The sequence below is a fragment of the Nematostella vectensis genome, chromosome 1 (assembly GCF_932526225.1).
Source record: "Nematostella vectensis chromosome 1, jaNemVect1.1, whole genome shotgun sequence".
Taxonomy (NCBI): Eukaryota; Metazoa; Cnidaria; class Anthozoa; order Actiniaria; family Edwardsiidae; genus Nematostella; species Nematostella vectensis.
The window spans coordinates 14,551,308-14,574,884 of NC_064034.1; the positions used below are offsets into that span (position 1 = coordinate 14,551,308).

At 40.0% G+C, this 23,577-nt stretch overlaps 1 protein-coding gene across 8 annotated transcripts; it reads right to left on the reverse strand.

Moving 5' to 3' along the window:
• Window positions 1-15,245: 15,245 nt before the first annotated feature.
• On the reverse strand, window positions 15,246-21,951 carry LOC125561854. Of its 8 annotated transcripts, XM_048726454.1 has the most exons (17): window positions 21,617-21,950; window positions 20,792-20,925; window positions 20,635-20,664; window positions 20,281-20,322; window positions 19,978-20,016; window positions 19,792-19,845; window positions 19,613-19,669; window positions 19,472-19,513; window positions 19,287-19,331; window positions 18,789-18,836; window positions 18,293-18,417; window positions 17,366-17,463; window positions 17,122-17,192; window positions 16,463-16,552; window positions 16,018-16,135; window positions 15,607-15,660; window positions 15,246-15,303 (listed from the first exon to the last, which is right to left on the reverse strand). In XM_048726454.1, the coding sequence occupies exons 1-17, from the start codon at window positions 21,832-21,834 to the stop codon at window positions 15,267-15,269; spliced, it is 1,302 nt and encodes a 433-aa protein (XP_048582411.1). In that variant the 5' UTR covers window positions 21,835-21,950; the 3' UTR covers window positions 15,246-15,266. The 8 variants fall into 8 exon arrangements, with proteins under 8 accessions (XP_048582411.1, XP_048582421.1, XP_048582428.1 ...); XM_048726464.1 differs by lacking the exon at window positions 19,472-19,513 and having other exon boundaries at window positions 21,617-21,951; XM_048726471.1 differs by lacking the exon at window positions 19,792-19,845 and having other exon boundaries at window positions 21,617-21,949.
• Between the last annotated feature and the right edge of the window lie 1,626 nt (window positions 21,952-23,577).

Genomic DNA, 23,577 nt, shown 5'->3' on the forward strand with positions numbered 1-23,577 from the left:
ACACGAAATGAAAAATAAATAGGAGTTTGAGTAAAAAGAGGGACCATAAATATGTGTAAGAACAGAACGCTATAAGTTCTTTAACAGATGCCTCAGTCTTAAATTTTGTAAAAACGTAATCAGTACAATAGATTATTAATAATGTTGTGCGCGGGTTTGTTTATCAATACTTCTACACAAAAGTACTTCACAATTTATTGAAAAAAGGAGAGATGTTGCTTTTCGTAGTATTTTACTAAGACTGTGAACATAAGGTCGGGATCCGAAACAATTACGTGCGAGCTCCATTTTTATTTCCATAACATCGCGAGAAGAAGAACTAATCTAAAAACACCGTAAATCACATTAGCGTACAGTATCCAATAAGCTACACGCACCCCATAAAATAGAAGGCCCAAAGAAAAAGGCTGTCACACTAACACTGTTTTATTATCAAATAAGTATACATAATAAAATAATCTTTAAAAATCAGATCCTTATTATGACGTATTGTCTCGTGATTGAGGTCTGCCTTCCGAGGCAATCGAGTGAGTCGACGAGGTCCTTTCTTCGGCTCTGAGATCTGAAAAAGACAAATTTCGAAAAGGCCGGTCACCATCCACAATTAATGGTGGATAGTGACCGGACTGAACAGTGCCAATATTTGCATTTAGAGTTTCAGTGAATATATTTCCATAAAGCATTAACACGTTTTCTCAAATATCATCTATAACCTTGAACACTGATCACACTAAGTCACAGGGGGCTGTACTAACGTGTCAAAAAAAACACACTTGTTCAACTGGAATGACACCGCCTAAATCGACCAGTCCTAAAAGCAACACTGAATGATAGGTGCTTCTTAGTTGCTTAGCGGACATCTACACCCCTATGTTACGTGCCCGAACTGACCACAGGCCGTGGCCATTGGCTGCACAGCGGTATATGCAGCAGGCTCGACATGACGGAAAAACATGACGTGACGCTTCAAATAAGCCCATTTCACATCGAGTAAGGCGGAGAATTTCTCTGAGTACTTAGTAACTTATAGCAAACAAAATATGAAGTGCGACTTTTTTTTAAATTGATGCGACTTTTTGTAGTTTCATTGAAATTTGAGCTTTTCGTCCCTGAACTGATGCACAGGGAAAAATTATCTTAAAAAGCCAAAATCTGCTTATGTGCACTTCGGCCTCACGTCATTTGTGTTTTGAAAATCAGTTCGTAGAACAAGGAACCTATAGCCGCCAGTGCTGAAAAACGCAAGACTAGTTCCAGTACCGCGCGGTTAAACCATCCTTTTTGTTTTGAAATGGCAGCTTTTTACCTGCGAACTGTCACATTTTGGCGAATACTAAGAAAACTATACCAAACCTAAGGCTATAATTTTCTTTATGACTTCCTCATTATCAAAAAAATCTGTCATCTTTTGAACAGTATGGTTTTAATGCTGTACAGTTAGTCAAATCAGCGACAACCTTTCGTACCTTTTCTCGAATGTTTTAACACTACAATTGTGCTTGTTTTCGCCAGAGCACGCGCATACGTTATTCAGCACTGTCCCTATATCCATTGTAAGTAATCGTGTCTTCTCTCTTTATCTGGAATTGCCCGTGTTCCAGGTTTTTCCGTCATGTCAGCAGGCTCAAATTAATACAACTTTTCACAAGAGTTTGCATCTGATCGCAACTAAGCAGCTGAGTCCGAAGTGAAAATGATAGGTAAGCAATTCAAGTTTCATTCATTCATGCATTTGGATGATTTTTCGTACCAGGAAAGCAAACTGAAATCACAATTCAATTCCTTTTTTGCATACAAACAAACAAACGTTGTTTCGCAGCTGGACTATCAAGCAGTCTCCCTGGAGCTCGATAGCCTTTGCCTGGAATCTTTTAGTAGAGTTCCCAGATAAGCTTATTACATATCTTGAACACATGTTTTAACTTTTTTGTCTTTGTGATAATGGCGCCCAAGATTTCTTGCTCGAAGTCATTGCAAGCAAAGTCAGTGGGAAAACTTAACATGTGTGAGACAGCCAGCAGGACTATGGTAGAAATTAACTTGCATCTATAGAAAATTTGAACTAAAACCAAAGCCCTGTCCAGATATAGGCTAATCCTATATAAGGAGTCCAGCGTCTGAGACAGCCAGCAGGACTATGGCAAAAATTAACCGGCATCAATAGGAAATTTGGACTAAAACCAAAGCCCTGTCCAGATATAGGCTAATCCTATATAAGGAGTCCAGCGTCTGAGACAGCCAGCAGGACTATGGCAAAAATTAACCGGCCCCAATAGGAAATTTGGACTAAAACCAAAGCCCTGTCCAGATATAGGCTAATCCTATATAAGGAGTCCAGCGTCTGAGACAGCCAGCAGGACTATGGCAAAAATTAACCGGCATCAATAGAAAATTTGAACTAAAACCAAAGCCCTGTCCAGATATAGGCTAATCCTATATAAGGAGTCCAGCGTCTGAGACAGCCAGCAGGACTATGGCAAAAATTAACCGGCATCAATAGGAAATTTGGACTAAAACCAAAGCCCTGTCCAGATATAGGCTAATCCTATATAAGGAGTCCAGCGTCTGAGACAGCCAGCAGGACTATGGCAAAAATTAACCGGCCCCAATAGGAAATTTGGACTAAAACCAAAGCCCTGTCCAGATATAGGCTAATCCTATATAAGGAGTCCAGCGTCTGAGACAGCCAGCAGGACTATGGCAAAAATTAAAAAAATAGAAAATTTGGACTAAAACCAAAGCCCTGTCCAGATATAGGCTAATCCTATATAAGGAGTCCAGCGTCTGAGACAGCCAGCAGGACTATGGCAAAAATTAACCGGCATCAATAGGAAATTTGGACTAAAACCAAAGCCCTGTCCAGATATAGGCTAATCCTATATAAGGAGTCCAGCGTCTGAGACAGCCAGCAGGACTATGGCAAAAATTAACCGGCATCAATAGGAAATTTGGACTAAAACCAAAGCCCTGTCCAGATATAGGCTAATCCTATATAAGGAGTCCAGCGTCTGAGACAGCCAGCAGGACTATGGCAAAAATTAACCGGCCCCAATAGGAAATTTGGACTAAAACCAAAGCCCTGTCCAGATATAGGCTAATCCTATATAAGGAGTCCAGCGTCTGAGACAGCCAGCAGGACTATGGCAAAAATTAACCGGCATCTATAGAAAATTTGAACTAAAACCAAAGCCCTGTCCAGATATAGGCTAATCCTATATAAGGAGTCCAGCGTCTGAGACAGCCAGCAGAACTATGGCAAAAATTAACCGGCCCCAATAGGAAATTTGGACTAAAACCAAAGCCCTGTCCAGATATAGGCTAATCCTATATAAGGAGTCCAGCGTCTGAGACAGCCAGCAGGACTATGGCAAAAATTAAAAAAATAGAAAATTTGAACTAAAACCAAAGCCCTGTCCAGATATAGGCTAATCCTATATAAGGAGTCCAGCGTCTGAGACAGCCAGCAGGACTATGGCAAAAATTAACCGGCATCAATAGAAAATTTGAACTAAAACCAAAGCCCTGTCCAGATATAGGCTAATCCTATATAAGGAGTCCAGCGTCTGAGACAGCCAGCAGGACTATGGCAAAAATTAACCGGCCCCAATAGGAAATTTGGACTAAAACCAAAGCCCTGTCCAGATATAGGCTAATCCTATATAAGGAGTCCAGCGTCTGAGACAGCCAGCAGGACTATGGCAAAAATTAACCGGCATCTATAGAAAATTTGAACTAAAACCAAAGCCCTGTCCAGATATAGGCTAATCCTATATAAGGAGTCCAGCGTCTGAGACAGCCAGCAGGACTATGGCAAAAATTAACCGGCCCCAATAGGAAATTTGGACTAAAACCAAAGCCCTGTCCAGATATAGGCTAATCCTATATAAGGAGTCCAGCGTCTGAGACAGCCAGCAGGACTATGGCAAAAATTAAAAAAATAGAAAATTTGAACTAAAACCAAAGCCCTGTCCAGATATAGGCTAATCCTATATAAGGAGTCCAGCGTCTGAGACAGCCAGCAGGACTATGGCAAAAATTAACCGGCATCAATAGAAAATTTGAACTAAAACCAAAGCCCTGTCCAGATATAGGCTAATCCTATATAAGGAGTCCAGCGTCTGAGACAGCCAGCAGGACTATGGTAGAAATTAACTTGCATCTATAGAAAATTTGAACTAAAACCAAAGCCCTGTCCAGATATAGGCTAATCCTATATAAGGAGTCCAGCGTCTGAGACAGCCAGCAGGACTATGGCAAAAATTAACCGGCATCAATAGGAAATTTGGACTAAAACCAAAGCCCTGTCCAGATATAGGCTAATCCTATATAAGGAGTCCAGCGTCTGAGACAGCCAGCAGGACTATGGCAAAAATTAACCGGCCCCAATAGGAAATTTGGACTAAAACCAAAGCCCTGTCCAGATATAGGCTAATCCTATATAAGGAGTCCAGCGTCTGAGACAGCCAGCAGGACTATGGCAAAAATTAACCGGCATCAATAGAAAATTTGAACTAAAACCAAAGCCCTGTCCAGATATAGGCTAATCCTATATAAGGAGTCCAGCGTCTGAGACAGCCAGCAGGACTATGGCAAAAATTAACCAGCATCAATAGGAAATTTGGACTAAAACCAAAGACCTGTCCAGATATAGGCTAATCCTATATAAGGAGTCCAGCGTCTGAGACAGCCAGCAGGACTATGGCAAAAATTAACCGGCCCCAATAGGAAATTTGGACTAAAACCAAAGCCCTGTCCAGATATAGGCTAATCCTATATAAGGAGTCCAGCGTCTGAGACAGCCAGCAGGACTATGGCAAAAATTAAAAAAATAGAAAATTTGAACTAAAACCAAAGCCCTGTCCAGATATAGGCTAATCCTATATAAGGAGTCCAGCGTCTGAGACAGCCAGCAGGACTATGGCAAAAATTAACCGGCATCAATAGAAAATTTGAACTAAAACCAAAGCCCTGTCCAGATATAGGCTAATCCTATATAAGGAGTCCAGCGTCTGAGACAGCCAGCAGGACTATGGTAGAAATTAACTTGCATCTATAGAAAATTTGAACTAAAACCAAAGCCCTGTCCAGATATAGGCTAATCCTATATAAGGAGTCCAGCGTCTGAGACAGCCAGCAGGACTATGGCAAAAATTAACCGGCATCAATAGGAAATTTGGACTAAAACCAAAGCCCTGTCCAGATATAGGCTAATCCTATATAAGGAGTCCAGCGTCTGAGACAGCCAGCAGGACTATGGCAAAAATTAACCGGCCCCAATAGGAAATTTGGACTAAAACCAAAGCCCTGTCCAGATATAGGCTAATCCTATATAAGGAGTCCAGCGTCTGAGACAGCCAGCAGGACTATGGCAAAAATTAAAAAAATAGAAAATTTGGACTAAAACCAAAGCCCTGTCCAGATATAGGCTAATCCTATATAAGGAGTCCAGCGTCTGAGACAGCCAGCAGGACTATGGCAAAAATTAACCGGCATCAATAGGAAATTTGGACTAAAACCAAAGCCCTGTCCAGATATAGGCTAATCCTATATAAGGAGTCCAGCGTCTGAGACAGCCAGCAGGACTATGGCAAAAATTAACCGGCATCAATAGGAAATTTGGACTAAAACCAAAGCCCTGTCCAGATATAGGCTAATCCTATATAAGGAGTCCAGCGTCTGAGACAGCCAGCAGGACTATGGCAAAAATTAACCGGCCCCAATAGGAAATTTGGACTAAAACCAAAGCCCTGTCCAGATATAGGCTAATCCTATATAAGGAGTCCAGCGTCTGAGACAGCCAGCAGGACTATGGCAAAAATTAACCGGCATCTATAGAAAATTTGAACTAAAACCAAAGCCCTGTCCAGATATAGGCTAATCCTATATAAGGAGTCCAGCGTCTGAGACAGCCAGCAGAACTATGGCAAAAATTAACCGGCCCCAATAGGAAATTTGGACTAAAACCAAAGCCCTGTCCAGATATAGGCTAATCCTATATAAGGAGTCCAGCGTCTGAGACAGCCAGCAGGACTATGGCAAAAATTAAAAAAATAGAAAATTTGAACTAAAACCAAAGCCCTGTCCAGATATAGGCTAATCCTATATAAGGAGTCCAGCGTCTGAGACAGCCAGCAGGACTATGGCAAAAATTAACCGGCATCAATAGAAAATTTGAACTAAAACCAAAGCCCTGTCCAGATATAGGCTAATCCTATATAAGGAGTCCAGCGTCTGAGACAGCCAGCAGGACTATGGCAAAAATTAACCGGCATCAATAGAAAATTTGAACTAAAACCAAAGCCCTGTCCAGATATAGGCTAATCCTATATAAGGAGTCCAGCGTCTGAGACAGCCAGCAGGACTATGGCAAAAATTAACCGGCCCCAATAGGAAATTTGGACTAAAACCAAAGCCCTGTCCAGATATAGGCTAATCCTATATAAGGAGTCCAGCGTCTGAGACAGCCAGCAGGACTATGGCAAAAATTAACCGGCATCTATAGAAAATTTGAACTAAAACCAAAGACCTGTCCAGATATAGGCTAATCCTATATAAGGAGTCCAGCGTCTGAGACAGCCAGCAGGACTATGGCAAAAATTAACCGGCCCCAATAGGAAATTTGGACTAAAACCAAAGCCCTGTCCAGATATAGGCTAATCCTATATAAGGAGTCCAGCGTCTGAGACAGCCAGCAGGACTATGGCAAAAATTAAAAAAATAGAAAATTTGAACTAAAACCAAAGCCCTGTCCAGATATAGGCTAATCCTATATAAGGAGTCCAGCGTCTGAGACAGCCAGCAGGACTATGGCAAAAATTAACCGGCATCAATAGAAAATTTGAACTAAAACCAAAGCCCTGTCCAGATATAGGCTAATCCTATATAAGGAGTCCAGCGTCTGAGACAGCCAGCAGGACTATGGTAGAAATTAACTTGCATCTATAGAAAATTTGAACTAAAACCAAAGCCCTGTCCAGATATAGGCTAATCCTATATAAGGAGTCCAGCGTCTGAGACAGCCAGCAGGACTATGGCAAAAATTAACCGGCATCAATAGGAAATTTGGACTAAAACCAAAGCCCTGTCCAGATATAGGCTAATCCTATATAAGGAGTCCAGCGTCTGAGACAGCCAGCAGGACTATGGCAAAAATTAACCGGCCCCAATAGGAAATTTGGACTAAAACCAAAGCCCTGTCCAGATATAGGCTAATCCTATATAAGGAGTCCAGCGTCTGAGACAGCCAGCAGGACTATGGCAAAAATTAACCGGCATCAATAGAAAATTTGAACTAAAACCAAAGCCCTGTCCAGATATAGGCTAATCCTATATAAGGAGTCCAGCGTCTGAGACAGCCAGCAGGACTATGGCAAAAATTAACCAGCATCAATAGGAAATTTGGACTAAAACCAAAGACCTGTCCAGATATAGGCTAATCCTATATAAGGAGTCCAGCGTCTGAGACAGCCAGCAGGACTATGGCAAAAATTAACCGGCCCCAATAGGAAATTTGGACTAAAACCAAAGCCCTGTCCAGATATAGGCTAATCCTATATAAGGAGTCCAGCGTCTGAGACAGCCAGCAGGACTATGGCAAAAATTAAAAAAATAGAAAATTTGAACTAAAACCAAAGCCCTGTCCAGATATAGGCTAATCCTATATAAGGAGTCCAGCGTCTGAGACAGCCAGCAGGACTATGGCAAAAATTAACCGGCATCAATAGAAAATTTGAACTAAAACCAAAGCCCTGTCCAGATATAGGCTAATCCTATATAAGGAGTCCAGCGTCTGAGACAGCCAGCAGGACTATGGTAGAAATTAACTTGCATCTATAGAAAATTTGAACTAAAACCAAAGCCCTGTCCAGATATAGGCTAATCCTATATAAGGAGTCCAGCGTCTGAGACAGCCAGCAGGACTATGGCAAAAATTAACCGGCATCAATAGGAAATTTGGACTAAAACCAAAGCCCTGTCCAGATATAGGCTAATCCTATATAAGGAGTCCAGCGTCTGAGACAGCCAGCAGGACTATGGCAAAAATTAACCGGCCCCAATAGGAAATTTGGACTAAAACCAAAGCCCTGTCCAGATATAGGCTAATCCTATATAAGGAGTCCAGCGTCTGAGACAGCCAGCAGGACTATGGCAAAAATTAACCGGCATCAATAGAAAATTTGAACTAAAACCAAAGCCCTGTCCAGATATAGGCTAATCCTATATAAGGAGTCCAGCGTCTGAGACAGCCAGCAGGACTATGGCAAAAATTAACCAGCATCAATAGGAAATTTGGACTAAAACCAAAGACCTGTCCAGATATAGGCTAATCCTATATAAGGAGTCCAGCGTCTGAGACAGCCAGCAGGACTATGGCAAAAATTAACCGGCCCCAATAGGAAATTTGGACTAAAACCAAAGCCCTGTCCAGATATAGGCTAATCCTATATAAGGAGTCCAGCGTCTGAGACAGCCAGCAGGACTATGGCAAAAATTAAAAAAATAGAAAATTTGAACTAAAACCAAAGCCCTGTCCAGATATAGGCTAATCCTATATAAGGAGTCCAGCGTCTGAGACAGCCAGCAGGACTATGGCAAAAATTAACCGGCATCAATAGAAAATTTGAACTAAAACCAAAGCCCTGTCCAGATATAGGCTAATCCTATATAAGGAGTCCAGCGTCTGAGACAGCCAGCAGGACTATGGTAGAAATTAACTTGCATCTATAGAAAATTTGAACTAAAACCAAAGCCCTGTCCAGATATAGGCTAATCCTATATAAGGAGTCCAGCGTCTGAGACAGCCAGCAGGACTATGGCAAAAATTAACCGGCATCAATAGGAAATTTGGACTAAAACCAAAGCCCTGTCCAGATATAGGCTAATCCTATATAAGGAGTCCAGCGTCTGAGACAGCCAGCAGGACTATGGCAAAAATTAACCGGCCCCAATAGGAAATTTGGACTAAAACCAAAGCCCTGTCCAGATATAGGCTAATCCTATATAAGGAGTCCAGCGTCTGAGACAGCCAGCAGGACTATGGCAAAAATTAACCGGCATCAATAGAAAATTTGAACTAAAACCAAAGCCCTGTCCAGATATAGGCTAATCCTATATAAGGAGTCCAGCGTCTGAGACAGCCAGCAGGACTATGGCAAAAATTAACCAGCATCAATAGGAAATTTGGACTAAAACCAAAGACCTGTCCAGATATAGGCTAATCCTATATAAGGAGTCCAGCGTCTGAGACAGCCAGCAGGACTATGGCAAAAATTAACCGGCCCCAATAGGAAATTTGGACTAAAACCAAAGCCCTGTCCAGATATAGGCTAATCCTATATAAGGAGTCCAGCGTCTGAGACAGCCAGCAGGACTATGGCAAAAATTAACCGGCATCTATAGAAAATTTGAACTAAAACCAAAGCCCTGTCCAGATATAGGCTAATCCTATATAAGGAGTCCAGCGTCTGAGACAGCCAGCAGAACTATGGCAAAAATTAACCGGCCCCAATAGGAAATTTGGACTAAAACCAAAGCCCTGTCCAGATATAGGCTAATCCTATATAAGGTGTCCAGCGTCTGAGACAGCCAGCAGGACTATGGCAAAAATTAAAAAAATAGAAAATTTGAACTAAAACCAAAGCCCTGTCCAGATATAGGCTAATCCTATATAAGGAGTCCAGCGTCTGAGACAGCCAGCAGGACTATGGCAAAAATTAACCGGCATCAATAGAAAATTTGAACTAAAACCAAAGCCCTGTCCAGATATAGGCTAATCCTATATAAGGAGTCCAGCGTCTGAGACAGCCAGCAGGACTATGGCAAAAATTAACCGGCCCCAATAGGAAATTTGGACTAAAACCAAAGCCCTGTCCAGATATAGGCTAATCCTATATAAGGAGTCCAGCGTCTGAGACAGCCAGCAGGACTATGGCAAAAATTAACCGGCATCTATAGAAAATTTGAACTAAAACCAAAGCCCTGTCCAGATATAGGCTAATCCTATATAAGGAGTCCAGCGTCTGAGACAGCCAGCAGGACTATGGCAAAAATTAACCGGCCCCAATAGGAAATTTGGACTAAAACCAAAGCCCTGTCCAGATATAGGCTAATCCTATATAAGGAGTCCAGCGTCTGAGACAGCCAGCAGGACTACGGCAAAAATTAAAAAAATAGAAAATTTGAACTAAAACCAAAGCCCTGTCCAGATATAGGCTAATCCTATATAAGGAGTCCAGCGTCTGAGACAGCCAGCAGGACTATGGCAAAAATTAACCGGCATCAATAGAAAATTTGAACTAAAACCAAAGCCCTGTCCAGATATAGGCTAATCCTATATAAGGAGTCCAGCGTCTGAGACAGCCAGCAGGACTATGGTAGAAATTAACTTGCATCTATAGAAAATTTGAACTAAAACCAAAGCCCTGTCCAGATATAGGCTAATCCTATATAAGGAGTCCAGCGTCTGAGACAGCCAGCAGGACTATGGCAAAAATTAACCGGCATCAATAGGAAATTTGGACTAAAACCAAAGCCCTGTCCAGATATAGGCTAATCCTATATAAGGAGTCCAGCGTCTGAGACAGCCAGCAGGACTATGGCAAAAATTAACCGGCCCCAATAGGAAATTTGGACTAAAACCAAAGCCCTGTCCAGATATAGGCTAATCCTATATAAGGAGTCCAGCGTCTGAGACAGCCAGCAGGACTATGGCAAAAATTAACCGGCATCAATAGAAAATTTGAACTAAAACCAAAGCCCTGTCCAGATATAGGCTAATCCTATATAAGGAGTCCAGCGTCTGAGACAGCCAGCAGGACTATGGCAAAAATTAACCAGCATCAATAGGAAATTTGGACTAAAACCAAAGACCTGTCCAGATATAGGCTAATCCTATATAAGGAGTCCAGCGTCTGAGACAGCCAGCAGGACTATGGCAAAAATTAACCGGCCGCAATAGGAAATTTGGACTAAAACCAAAGCCCTGTCCAGATATAGGCTAATCCTATATAAGGAGTCCAGCGTCTGAGACAGCCAGCAGGACTATGGCAAAAATTAAAAAAATAGAAAATTTGAACTAAAACCAAAGCCCTGTCCAGATATAGGCTAATCCTATATAAGGAGTCCAGCGTCTGAGACAGCCAGCAGGACTATGGCAAAAATTAACCGGCATCAATAGAAAATTTGAACTAAAACCAAAGCCCTGTCCAGATATAGGCTAATCCTATATAAGGAGTCCAGCGTCTGAGACAGCCAGCAGGACTATGGTAGAAATTAACTTGCATCTATAGAAAATTTGAACTAAAACCAAAGCCCTGTCCAGATATAGGCTAATCCTATATAAGGAGTCCAGCGTCTGAGACAGCCAGCAGGACTATGGCAAAAATTAACCGGCATCAATAGGAAATTTGGACTAAAACCAAAGCCCTGTCCAGATATAGGCTAATCCTATATAAGGAGTCCAGCGTCTGAGACAGCCAGCAGGACTATGGCAAAAATTAACCGGCCCCAATAGGAAATTTGGACTAAAACCAAAGCCCTGTCCAGATATAGGCTAATCCTATATAAGGAGTCCAGCGTCTGAGACAGCCAGCAGGACTATGGCAAAAATTAACCGGCATCAATAGAAAATTTGAACTAAAACCAAAGCCCTGTCCAGATATAGGCTAATCCTATATAAGGAGTCCAGCGTCTGAGACAGCCAGCAGGACTATGGCAAAAATTAACCAGCATCAATAGGAAATTTGGACTAAAACCAAAGACCTGTCCAGATATAGGCTAATCCTATATAAGGAGTCCAGCGTCTGAGACAGCCAGCAGGACTATGGCAAAAATTAACCGGCCCCAATAGGAAATTTGGACTAAAACCAAAGCCCTGTCCAGATATAGGCTAATCCTATATAAGGAGTCCAGCGTCTGAGACAGCCAGCAGGACTATGGCAAAAATTAAAAAAATAGAAAATTTGAACTAAAACCAAAGCCCTGTCCAGATATAGGCTAATCCTATATAAGGAGTCCAGCGTCTGAGACAGCCAGCAGGACTATGGCAAAAATTAACCGGCATCAATAGAAAATTTGAACTAAAACCAAAGCCCTGTCCAGATATAGGCTAATCCTATATAAGGAGTCCAGCGTCTGAGACAGCCAGCAGGACTATGGTAGAAATTAACTTGCATCTATAGAAAATTTGAACTAAAACCAAAGCCCTGTCCAGATATAGGCTAATCCTATATAAGAAGTCCAGCGTCTGAGACAGCCAGCAGGACTATGGCAAAAATTAACCGGCATCAATAGGAAATTTGGACTAAAACCAAAGCCCTGTCCAGATATAGGCTAATCCTATATAAGGAGTCCAGCGTCTGAGACAGCCAGCAGGACTATGGCAAAAATTAACCGGCCCCAATAGGAAATTTGGACTAAAACCAAAGCCCTGTCCAGATATAGGCTAATCCTATATAAGGAGTCCAGCGTCTGAGACAGCCAGCAGGACTATGGCAAAAATTAACCGGCATCAATAGAAAATTTGAACTAAAACCAAAGCCCTGTCCAGATATAGGCTAATCCTATATAAGGAGTCCAGCGTCTGAGACAGCCAGCAGGACTATGGCAAAAATTAACCGGCCCCAATAGGAAATTTGGACTAAAACCAAAGCCCTGTCCAGATATAGGCTAATCCTATATAAGGAGTCCAGCGTCTGAGACAGCCAGCAGGACTATGGCAAAAATTAAAAAAATAGAAAATTTGGACTAAAACCAAAGCCCTGTCCAGATATAGGCTAATCCTATATAAGGAGTCCAGCGTCTGAGACAGCCAGCAGGACTATGGCAAAAATTAACCGGCATCAATAGGAAATTTGGACTAAAACCAAAGCCCTGTCCAGATATAGGCTAATCCTATATAAGGAGTCCAGCGTCTGAGACAGCCAGCAGGACTATGGCAAAAATTAACCGGCATCAATAGGAAATTTGGACTAAAACCAAAGCCCTGTCCAGATATAGGCTAATCCTATATAAAGAGTCCAGCGTCTGAGACAGCCAGCAGGACTATGGCAAAAATTAACCGGCCCCAATAGGAAATTTGGACTAAAACCAAAGCCCTGTCCAGATATAGGCTAATCCTATATAAGGAGTCCAGCGTCTGAGACAGCCAGCAGGACTATGGCAAAAATTAACCGGCCCCAATAGGAAATTTGGACTAAAACCAAAGCCCTGTCCAGATATAGGCTAATCCTATATAAGGAGTCCAGCGTCTGAGACAGCCAGCAGGACTATGGCAAAAATTAACCGGCATCTATAGAAAATTTGAACTAAAACCAAAGCCCTGTCCAGATATAGGCTAATCCTATATAAGGAGTCCAGCGTCTGAGACAGCCAGCAGGACTATGGCAAAAATTAACCGGCCCCAATAGGAAATTTGGACTAAAACCAAAGCCCTGTCCAGATATAGGCTAATCCTATATAAGGAGTCCAGCGTCTGAGACAGCCAGCAGGACTATGGCAAAAATTAAAAAAATAGAAAATTTGAACTAAAACCAAAGCCCTGTCCAGATATAGGCTAATCCTATATAAGGAGTCCAGCGTCTGAGACAGCCAGCAGGACTATGGCAAAAATTAACCGGCATCAATAGAAAATTTGAACTAAAACCAAAGCCCTGTCCAGATATAGGCTAATCCTATATAAGGAGTCCAGCGTCTGAGACAGCCAGCAGGACTATGGCAAAAATTAACCGGCCCCAATAGGAAATTTGGACTAAAACCAAAGCCCTGTCCAGATATAGGCTAATCCTATATAAGGAGTCCAGCGTCTGAGACAGCCAGCAGGACTATGGCAAAAATTAAAAAAATAGAAAATTTGAACTAAAACCAAAGCCCTGTCCAGATATAGGCTAATCCTATATAAGGAGTCCAGCGTCTGAGACAGCCAGCAGGACTATGGCAAAAATTAACCGGCATCAATAGGAAATTTGGACTAAAACCAAAGCCCTGTCCAGATATAGGCTAATCCTATATAAGGAGTCCAGCGTCTGAGACAGCCAGCAGGACTATGGCAAAAATTAACCGGCATCAATAGGAAATTTGGACTAAAACCAAAGCCCTGTCCAGATATAGGCTAATCCTATATAAGGAGTCCAGCGTCTGAGACAGCCAGCAGGACTATGGCAAAAATTAACCGGCCCCAATAGGAAATTTGGACTAAAACCAAAGCCCTGTCCAGATATAGGCTAATCCTATATAAGGAGTCCAGCGTCTGAGACAGCCAGCAGGACTATGGCAAAAATTAACCGGCATCAATAGGAAATTTGGACTAAAACCAAAGCCCTGTCCAGATATAGGCTAATCCTATATAAGGAGTCCAGCGTCTGAGACAGCCAGCAGGACTATGGCAAAAATTAACCGGCATCAATAGGAAATTTGGACTAAAACCAAAGCCCTGTCCAGATATAGGCTAATCCTATATAAGGAGTCCAGCGTCTGAGACAGCCAGCAGGACTATGGCAAAAATTAACCGGCATCAATAAGCAATTTGGACTAAAACCAAAGCCCTGTCCAGGTATAGGCTAATCCTATATAAAGAACCCAGCATCTGAGACAGCCAGCAGGACTGTCCTGTTCAGATCGCTTTGAAATAATTTGATGTTCATGTATTTTCATTTTTGTCCTATATTTTCTATTGTGAAAAAAACTCAATAGCTTTGGTTCAATAGCTTTGGTACAAGTGCAACTAAAATGATGATGAGGTCTTGAGTATCTAACTAAACTACTCATTTATAATTACTGATCTACTGCCAATTTTGGTGTCAACTACTAAATATCTTTCCCCTTGTTGAACTTCTTTGCTTTTCTGCTTGCTTTGCCCCTAGCTTTTCTTTTCATGAGTTGCTTGTTGTTTTCTTCTAAAAGAGAAAATGTTTCTTTAGCTTATGTTTATCCAATCATATTGTTTTTCCCATACAATTACTATTGTCCAAAAACTTGTAATCGATCAAGTTTGTGTGTTTGCAAATCTGCTGTACTGTATAGTAAACTGAATATCATGTACAGATACAATTGATGTAATTGTTTTCAACTTATAAAGATAGCCTGGGCTCAGACCAATATTGTAGTACGGATAATTGTTTTCCACTATGAATAGTGCAGGCACTTGTAAACTGCAAGAATAATCCTTAAGGCTTAAACAAATTCTTGAAAAATAAGTGCAATGAATAAACTGCTTCCATGTTTCATATGTGGTCTGTCTATCGACTTACCTATTGTGGTGTCATTGCCCCCTATGAAAGTCTGCAACAATTCACTTTTGAAGTGAACCTATTCAATACAAACAAACTGTTAGTACTTAGAAAAGTATTGTAATACAAGTATAAACTGGTATTCCCCCAGATCCTATTCACCATTTGTTAAAAAATAACTGAGGTTGGTAGACAATTATTTAAAGCCTCATAATTGATTAAATAGGCAAAACAATAATAATAACCAACATCTAGAAACAAAGTACAAGCATATATAGAAAAAAAAATATTTGTAAAATGTAGATCATGAGACAAAAGTAAATACGTCCTTATTCTTAAAAATCTTTTTCATTCAATTTTTTTGGTCATATATTCACTTTACCTCATGCTCTTCGCCCGTATCTGATTTAGAATCCATGTCAGGATCATAGCCAGTCTAGAGAGGCAAAAAATAAGCCCAAAAACAATTATTAATAAAATAAGCTAAGTTAGAAATGATGATTCAGTTGGAACCTTGAACCTCTATAAAAAAGAGTCCGAAGAAACAAGTTATTTCCGTTCTTTAGCTGGACCAAAATTACAGTAAAGTGTAACAAAAATGGAAATGGAACAATTAACAATATTGTGTGAAGTTTTTTGCCTGAATTTTTTTACGACCTTAATTTTTCGTTGTTATTTATAGGCTAATGGCACAACATCTGCAAAAAGATTATATCATCAGCATAGTGTGTGAGGTTGAGTTTCAGCATAGGCTTACAAACACATTGAAAATAAAATTCCATCTCCTACCCACCTTGTGATCAACAGTTTTCTTGTTGTCTTTATTCCTTCTCTTTTTTTTTTTTCCTTTTTTTCCTTTATGCTTAGGGCTTTGAGGATGACCCTTCCATCAAAAGTGCTGAGATTGACATCTATTAAAGAATAAATTGTGATGTTAATGGGCCATCAATAAAATAGAAGAAAATTAAATATTTGAATTATTGGATGTGATGTGCACCTTGTTTTCAAAAGCCATTCAGTTATACAGTACATTTTACAGTGCAAATATGTCTTTAAATTTTTGAGTAACATCAAATTGACGTCAAAACAACTTGGGACAGTAAACAGAGTAAACAACATCGTCCCTACATCTCCCCTTACTAAGGGGGCCATTATTTGAGGCTTGGGTGGGAGCAATTTTGCTGCCAATAGTGCACAGCAATAATGCAACTCTGAATGATAATCTTTTAAGTACCAACCTTCTGCACGGGCAACAACTCCTAGGTTGGAACCAATAGCACGCAACACCAACAGTATTGGTTCCCTCCCATGGCCACGATTTCTGGATACTAAAAAAATGTTACAAGAGGGAATGACTAAACCCTTAGTGTGTTTTGGAACATAGTGGCTCTTGTGAATGTTTAAAAGAGGAGGCAAAAGCAAAAGGTGCTAGAGCTTTCCAGAGCTGCATTTTATTTACACTAATTCATGATAATACAGTATAAGACATTTTCCAGTTAAGTAGGACTTTTACTGTTACATGCGATGCAGATTTACTGCATCCTTCTTTAGGCACAGGCAGTAAGGGCTGCTATCTGTCAGTGGTTAATAAAGAAATGTTACAGTATGGGGAAATTTATATGTTAAAACTAAATCAAGTTTGGAAAGGCATGGAGACTCGATTGCCAAACTTTGAGTACATAAAACTCAGAATAATCCATACTCAATCCAGCACCAAAACATGTTGAAAACATAGCTTAGATTTCAATAGGAAGGAAGCCTCGTGGCACAGATTGACAAACCTCACTAATAACTTTAAGCTTTTTTACTGTTAAGAAAATGCTTTCTCCTTTAACATTTTAACAGCCCCCCCAATAATATTCATTAAGATACAGTTGCATCATTAAAAATACTATACCTGCCCTCTCATCATCTGTGCCTTCGAAACACACACATAGCAGAGGTTTGACCTCCAAGTCTTCGACATCCCTAATAAAACATAGCCAACAGTATTAGATTTGAATAAAAACATTTTGAACAACATGGGTCAAGAGGCTGAGAAGCAAACCGAGTAAAGATTTGTAGTAATGCTAAACAACATTGTTGGGGTTTAACTCAATTTTATTGATTGCTGACATTTTATCCATGACTATAGTGTTTACCTGAAGAAACTTGCCAGCATGTAGTTGGCTGGCTCATCTGGTTCAACCCCTGAGCAGATAAGCAATGATCTGCCAGAGTACTTGGCTTGTATACATGCCTAAACAAAGCATCATTCCATTGTTACACAATTTTGGGAAAACTATAATACTGTAGATGTTTTATATACAAGAATATGTGCAAGAAAATGATGATGAAACTAACATAAACAGTAATATGGCAAGTTATTACCCTAAATGTGACGACTCAGGCGAAAACCGACCGTACAGCCATTTCGTTCCGTGAGCTTACCCGCGAATTTTGTTTTAGCAAGTCAAGAGGTTTTTTATTGGATCTCATGTGGTCAGGATACCGGACCAATCAAAACTTGAAGAATGAGTCCATTTGTAAAATGAGCTTCAAATTATTAATGATAACACAATAAAAAAATATCCACACAGTGTGTTGTCATCTTGAAGTCTGAATTTTATTCAGCTGAAAAGGGGCGGAGCTAAGCTCTTTCAAAGTGCGGGTCTTTGTTTAAGAACATATGGGCAGAAATAATAGACTTTATTGTAAAATTCTAAAGGTTCTTTATATGATGGTCGCTCCTACCCTGGTTCCAGAGCCTTGAACGTCTCTAAATAGAGAAGTTCCATGCTCCGGAAACAGGGTAAGTCACACCACGAGAAAAGGAAAGAAATTATGAGGCTTTAAAATATAAATATGTTAAACATTTTGCTCTTCCATAACGATGAGATTGCAGATACATACAGTAGGATATCTCTATAATAGCAAGGTGGCTTTGTATCTATACATACTTCTGTAGTTTATGGATCCTAGTGTTGCAACTCGGTATGCCCTAATTTAAAGTACCCCAAAATATAAGAACCTCTTTTGCCCAAAAGGAGAAAATCTAGGTTCTCACACACAGATTTATTTTACTGTACCTGATGGTAATTTTCGAGTACCACACACAGGTCCCCAAGTGCCTGTGTGTGATACCACATCTGGCCCTTTGTGATGCTTTGGTTCAGAAAACCAAACTCATACTCATCCTCCCTTACTGTTCCAACTAAATAAAAAGAACCATTGCCTATTACAATTCCAACAATATGTATAATGAGAAATTTGTATTGAAGCTATAACATAAATGGTATACTATTTCAAACACACAAGTGGCCTTCATAAAGCAATTAAACTATTGCAATTAAATTTAAAATTAATACAGCATAATGGATCTCTATAGTAAAATGATTGTATAATAATGTGGCAGCTCTTTTTCCTTACTTTCCTCTGTTCCTCTGTTTCTCTCATATTAGCTGATTAATTAAACTATGCAAAAACTACTCTCTTTTCAGAGAGTTGCACAAAATAAAACTTAAAGCAAACCATGTATTGATTTTCCCCTGGTTTTATTAGCATGCGTTTGATTTGAATTCTTACCAACAACTCCAAAACTTGAGTGCAAATTTATTTCCTTTAAGAATTCTCCTGAAAAAAAAAAAATACAACTAATTGTCAATGGGGGCATTCTCCATATCCACTTGCTAAGAAGAACATAGGAAACAGTTATTTTATAATAATTAGGATCTCCACAGTATAACGCTTATTTTATAACAATAAGAGGACCACCACCCCACCAGTATCTGCACTGAATATCTGCACTTAAATAATTTCTTATGATACAGAGATATTATAGGAAAAGTGAGATGACAAAAGAGAAAGATGTGCAATGAAAATACTATTTCATGATTTGTAATACATTTATGATGCAAATTAATAATGGTGATTCCATGGACCTCTGTCATGGGAACCCTGTCTAATGGACTACAAATCAAACAAAAATAATAATTAAAAAGAAAACTTGCATATGGCTAAATCTCTATGTATAATTTAGAATTTACTTGGGTTTTGTAGATAATAAGATATATTCATATTTACCTTTAGAGGGATCCGTTGATTTTCCCTTTCCAGGGTTGCTAAGGGCTAGAAGATAAAAAAAATTGTTTTATCGTCATTAAAATCTCCATTGTATCTGCACTGTAGTGGATTCCTATAATACAGAGAAATTCTAGGATAAAAGGAATTAACTAAAGAAAGAAATCAATAAATGTGCCCTTGCTTACCATTCAACTCGCTCTTCTCTTTGACTTCCTTGTATTCAAGAACTATGCAAATTAGAAATGGTTATGATTTTGTTTTCTTATTCAACATTTTTTAATGGAAACCAGCATTAGGGGAAAAATATAGGCTATAACAGGTCCTACCAGGTACAAGGTCGTCCCCACTAGAAGGGGATGAAGATGGACTACCTCTGAGGTGGACTATAAAAACAAGAATAACAATTATATTTTAAAAAAGCATTGAATAGCTAAATCTTTATATATGTATAATAAGGGAATAATATGGTGGGTTTTGTAGATAACAAGATGTTTATTATATTCACCTTTAGAGGGCTTGTCAGGTTTCTTGCCTTTTCCAGGAGGGTTTATACTAAGGACTATAGCAAAAACTTTTTTAATTTTATTATAAGAGGAACTACTTGAAAAGAAAAATGTAATAGTCTAGTACTTTATAGATGATTAAGAATCAAAATGTGTTGTCATCATAAATTATTGTAGATCATATTCACCTTTAGAGGACTCTTTTTTCTTTATTTGAGTGCTTAGTGCTAGAACATAAAAAAAACTTTTTTATTTACCATAACTAGTGTTTTTTATAGAAGAAGTAGGTGTGCTTTAAGCTAAATGATGGTATATATATATACTCCAGTTGAAGTCTTTCACTGGGAGCCAAAATAGTGCTCAACTTTACAGGAGCTGTTATATATATATAGGTGAAAGTGTCAAAGATTGAAATAATAGAGAATAAGAAATTCATTTTCTTTATTTTCATGTTCAAAATGTGGTTGCCCGATTAAATAATGCAAACTCACGTTGATTATATTTATCGCTGTTGTCACCTTCATCACTGGTGGCTACATAAAACAGTTTGAAAAGTGAATAATAATAGAATTATAGACTCCAGCAGCACCCCCCTTCTATTCTTTGTTTCTTAGGGAAGGGTCAATATTTATTTGGGGGGTGGGAGGTGTGGAGGGCTTCTAAGTTGAATTTTTTGGGGTTCAAAAATCTCTACCCTCCCCAAAAATGGGGTCTAAAAATTATGGCCCTCCCCCTTGGGGGTGACTTCTTGGTCGCCCCTGTTATTCAATTATATTCCTTATTAATGATAGCACTTATTGAGTTTAGAGAAAATAAGTTTAGATAACTGACAAAGGGGGCCTTACCTGGTGTTGGGGTGGTGCTGCTGCTTAAATCTGCTCGCAAAATGATACAAATTGATACATGAAATTTGATTTGTTTTCTAAATGCTGCAATGAATCATGTAGACTTACTTATGCAATAAAGTTTTTTAGCACTTAGTTTTTTAAGCTCTTCTCTTACCTTTTGTCCTTAGACAGAAATACATCCTTTTCGTTCGATTAAACGCATGGTAAATTTCCTGGCCAGTAGGGACCCCGTAAAAGGCAACATTCCAGCCGTTGTTGCCTTGTGCCCCTGGCTGAAGGAACTGAAGTCTGGAATGAATGACAAAAGCGTTCAAAAGCAATATACATCTATAAACCAGCTTTCCAATCAGTGGTCCCAAATTAATCGCCACTTTCGATGATTCGTATACGCGCACGCGTTCAAATAAGCGACCCCACCCAATAGGCGCCCTTTGACCACCTTTTATGCCGAATACAAAGCGAGTGTTTCTTCACTTATAGAAAGCAGATGTCTATAGAATGTGAAAAGGGCTTTTAGTTAAAAATATATATGTTTTTAAAGCTGCTGTCGCAAAAACTACGCGGGAGTGAGCTTGGCCTTATCAGGGAATAGTTCCCTGGTCTTATATAAATGGGTTTTTACTGTAATAGAGTGGGCTTAATAGCACCGGAAATCCGGTGACATGTGTAATACATGTTCTGGCTATCATTTTACCACAAGAAGCGCATTTGAAATATAACCATTTTAATATGGTTTAAATTTTCCGTCGTTAACTATTTGGTACACGAAACTTCTAATTCACAGAAATAAAGTTTTGTTTCTTACACTTGGAGTTTACCCGGTGAAAACGACAAAGAGGAATTCGTTACGCAACAAATAACTTGTCCCTTGAAATGGCTTCACCGCATTGTAACGGATTGTAACTTAGGCCAGGGGCGAATTATATGACATCAATACTGGGATAAGAAAGGCAATACGTGTACTTGCAAAGACACTTACCTCTTTGGCAACTCCAGTTCATTACGTAGCGTCGGAAATTTTGATTTTAGGATGCTTAGGACATCCTCGCTGGAGTGATTGGTGGCCAGGTCTAAGGTTTGGACTCTCCCCTCTCGCTCCGCCTGTTTCAGCCTGCTCCCTCTGGGCACGCAATCAAAATTTAGGTCTTTTTCGGACAAAAAGATCGTTCTCAGTGAGGTACACTTTGCTTTTCTCATAGCTTCGTCTTCCACGTAAAAACTCGCACACTGATCAAGAACCTTCCGAACCGTGCTTAAGCGGACATAACATGTGACGTGTAATATGAGACTCGGTCAACAGGACCAATAAGCCGGCGTAGCTTGCGTGCATCCGGTATCATAGTTTTTACTCTGTTACAGAGAAAAAACTTCGAACCCGGATGCACGCAGGCTAGGCGTAGGAAGCATATTCGGGAACCAAGGGCGTTATGTAGGAAGGGGAAATTCGGTACTTCTTTGTATGAAGATTGAAAGGAATGTCGATAGCCCGAGGGGGGGCGTCTTGTAATCCCATAGCCCGGTTGTAGTTCTAAATACTGATTTCGGACACACTAGGCGTTCCGTGGTCAGACGAGAGCCATGCTAGCAGCCTAAGACACCTTCCTATTCCATCGACTCGATCGGCGCTTTTGTACTTAAAATTAAGCTGCAAAACATGTTGATGCTAGTAGTGCTTTAGCCTGCGTCCAGCCGGAAATAGTTCCGTTATTACGGTAATAATAGAACTATTTCCGGCCGCATGCAGGCTAGTAGTGCTTTTCCTAAGTGTTAAAATATATTTTGCCGACGATCACCACCTTTTTTAATTAATTTTAGATTTTCAACCCGGGGTAGTTAGGTAGTGGCGGCTCAAGGGAAGGGGAGAGGTAGAGGCGCTCGCTTTTTCTTCTCTAAGCCCCCCTCCCCCCGTCTCTCTCCCTTGAACCGCTACGCAGGCTAGGGGTAGTGCAAGTAGGTTCTAGCTTTCATTTCTGTGGACCCGCAGACAAAACGAGACTTAGCGACGGGTGGAAATAGAGCCTACGCAGAAGAAACAAAACAGGTTTAAAATTTTGATATTTATTTTTATAACACTATAACACATATGCGACAAGTTATTAATTTTCAAAAAAAACGTTAGTTACTAATGAAGTCATAAGTAATAATTCCAAACGTAAACATAACTCTTCCAGAACTGAAATTTAATTTCTCAAAGGCTTCAGCCCTCACGCCAAGTAGGGTGCCAGGCGCTACGAACTCCTCCTCGATGTTCATGTTTATGTCCCCATTCCGTATCCTGCGGGATTGATAGATTGCATTAGTGAAATAGCAGCATTTTGATAACGTAATGTAGCCATTTGGAGACCCCCCTCCCCGGTGATATAAACAGGACCACAATGATGCGCTTCCACTTATAAGCCACCTCTACAAAAATGCATTCCCCGGCAAACTGTGGGAATATCGTGTAAAGACAACAAGCATGTAAAAGTGTAACACACAAAGCGAGGTGGTTGTTGTACATTCAATGGTTATACTCGTATATTTTAAAATTTCAGACATAACTTAACATAACGAATCTAGAGAGAGAAAAAAGGAGAGTTATTTGACTAATTTTTAATCCCTTGCCCAAACTCCACTATAAAATGTGTAAACTGAAAAAGAAAAACATTTAATGAGAAAAGACTTTGGACCCGAAATTAATTTATTTTGCAAACCGGCTTTTACGCGAGGGTGCTCCACGGGCGCGACACCGCCCGTGAGAAAATTTGGATAGAAAAACAAAATGTACCTAACTATTAACTGCGGATATGTGCAATTTTACCTTGAATTGCGCATTTTTTGCTAAAGTTACCAATTTTACAAGATAGGATATAGAGCCAAACTCAATTCGGCTTTAATTTCTGATTTAATAATGAATATTGATTTGGCCGCCATTTTGAACCGGTTGTACAACTTTTATAC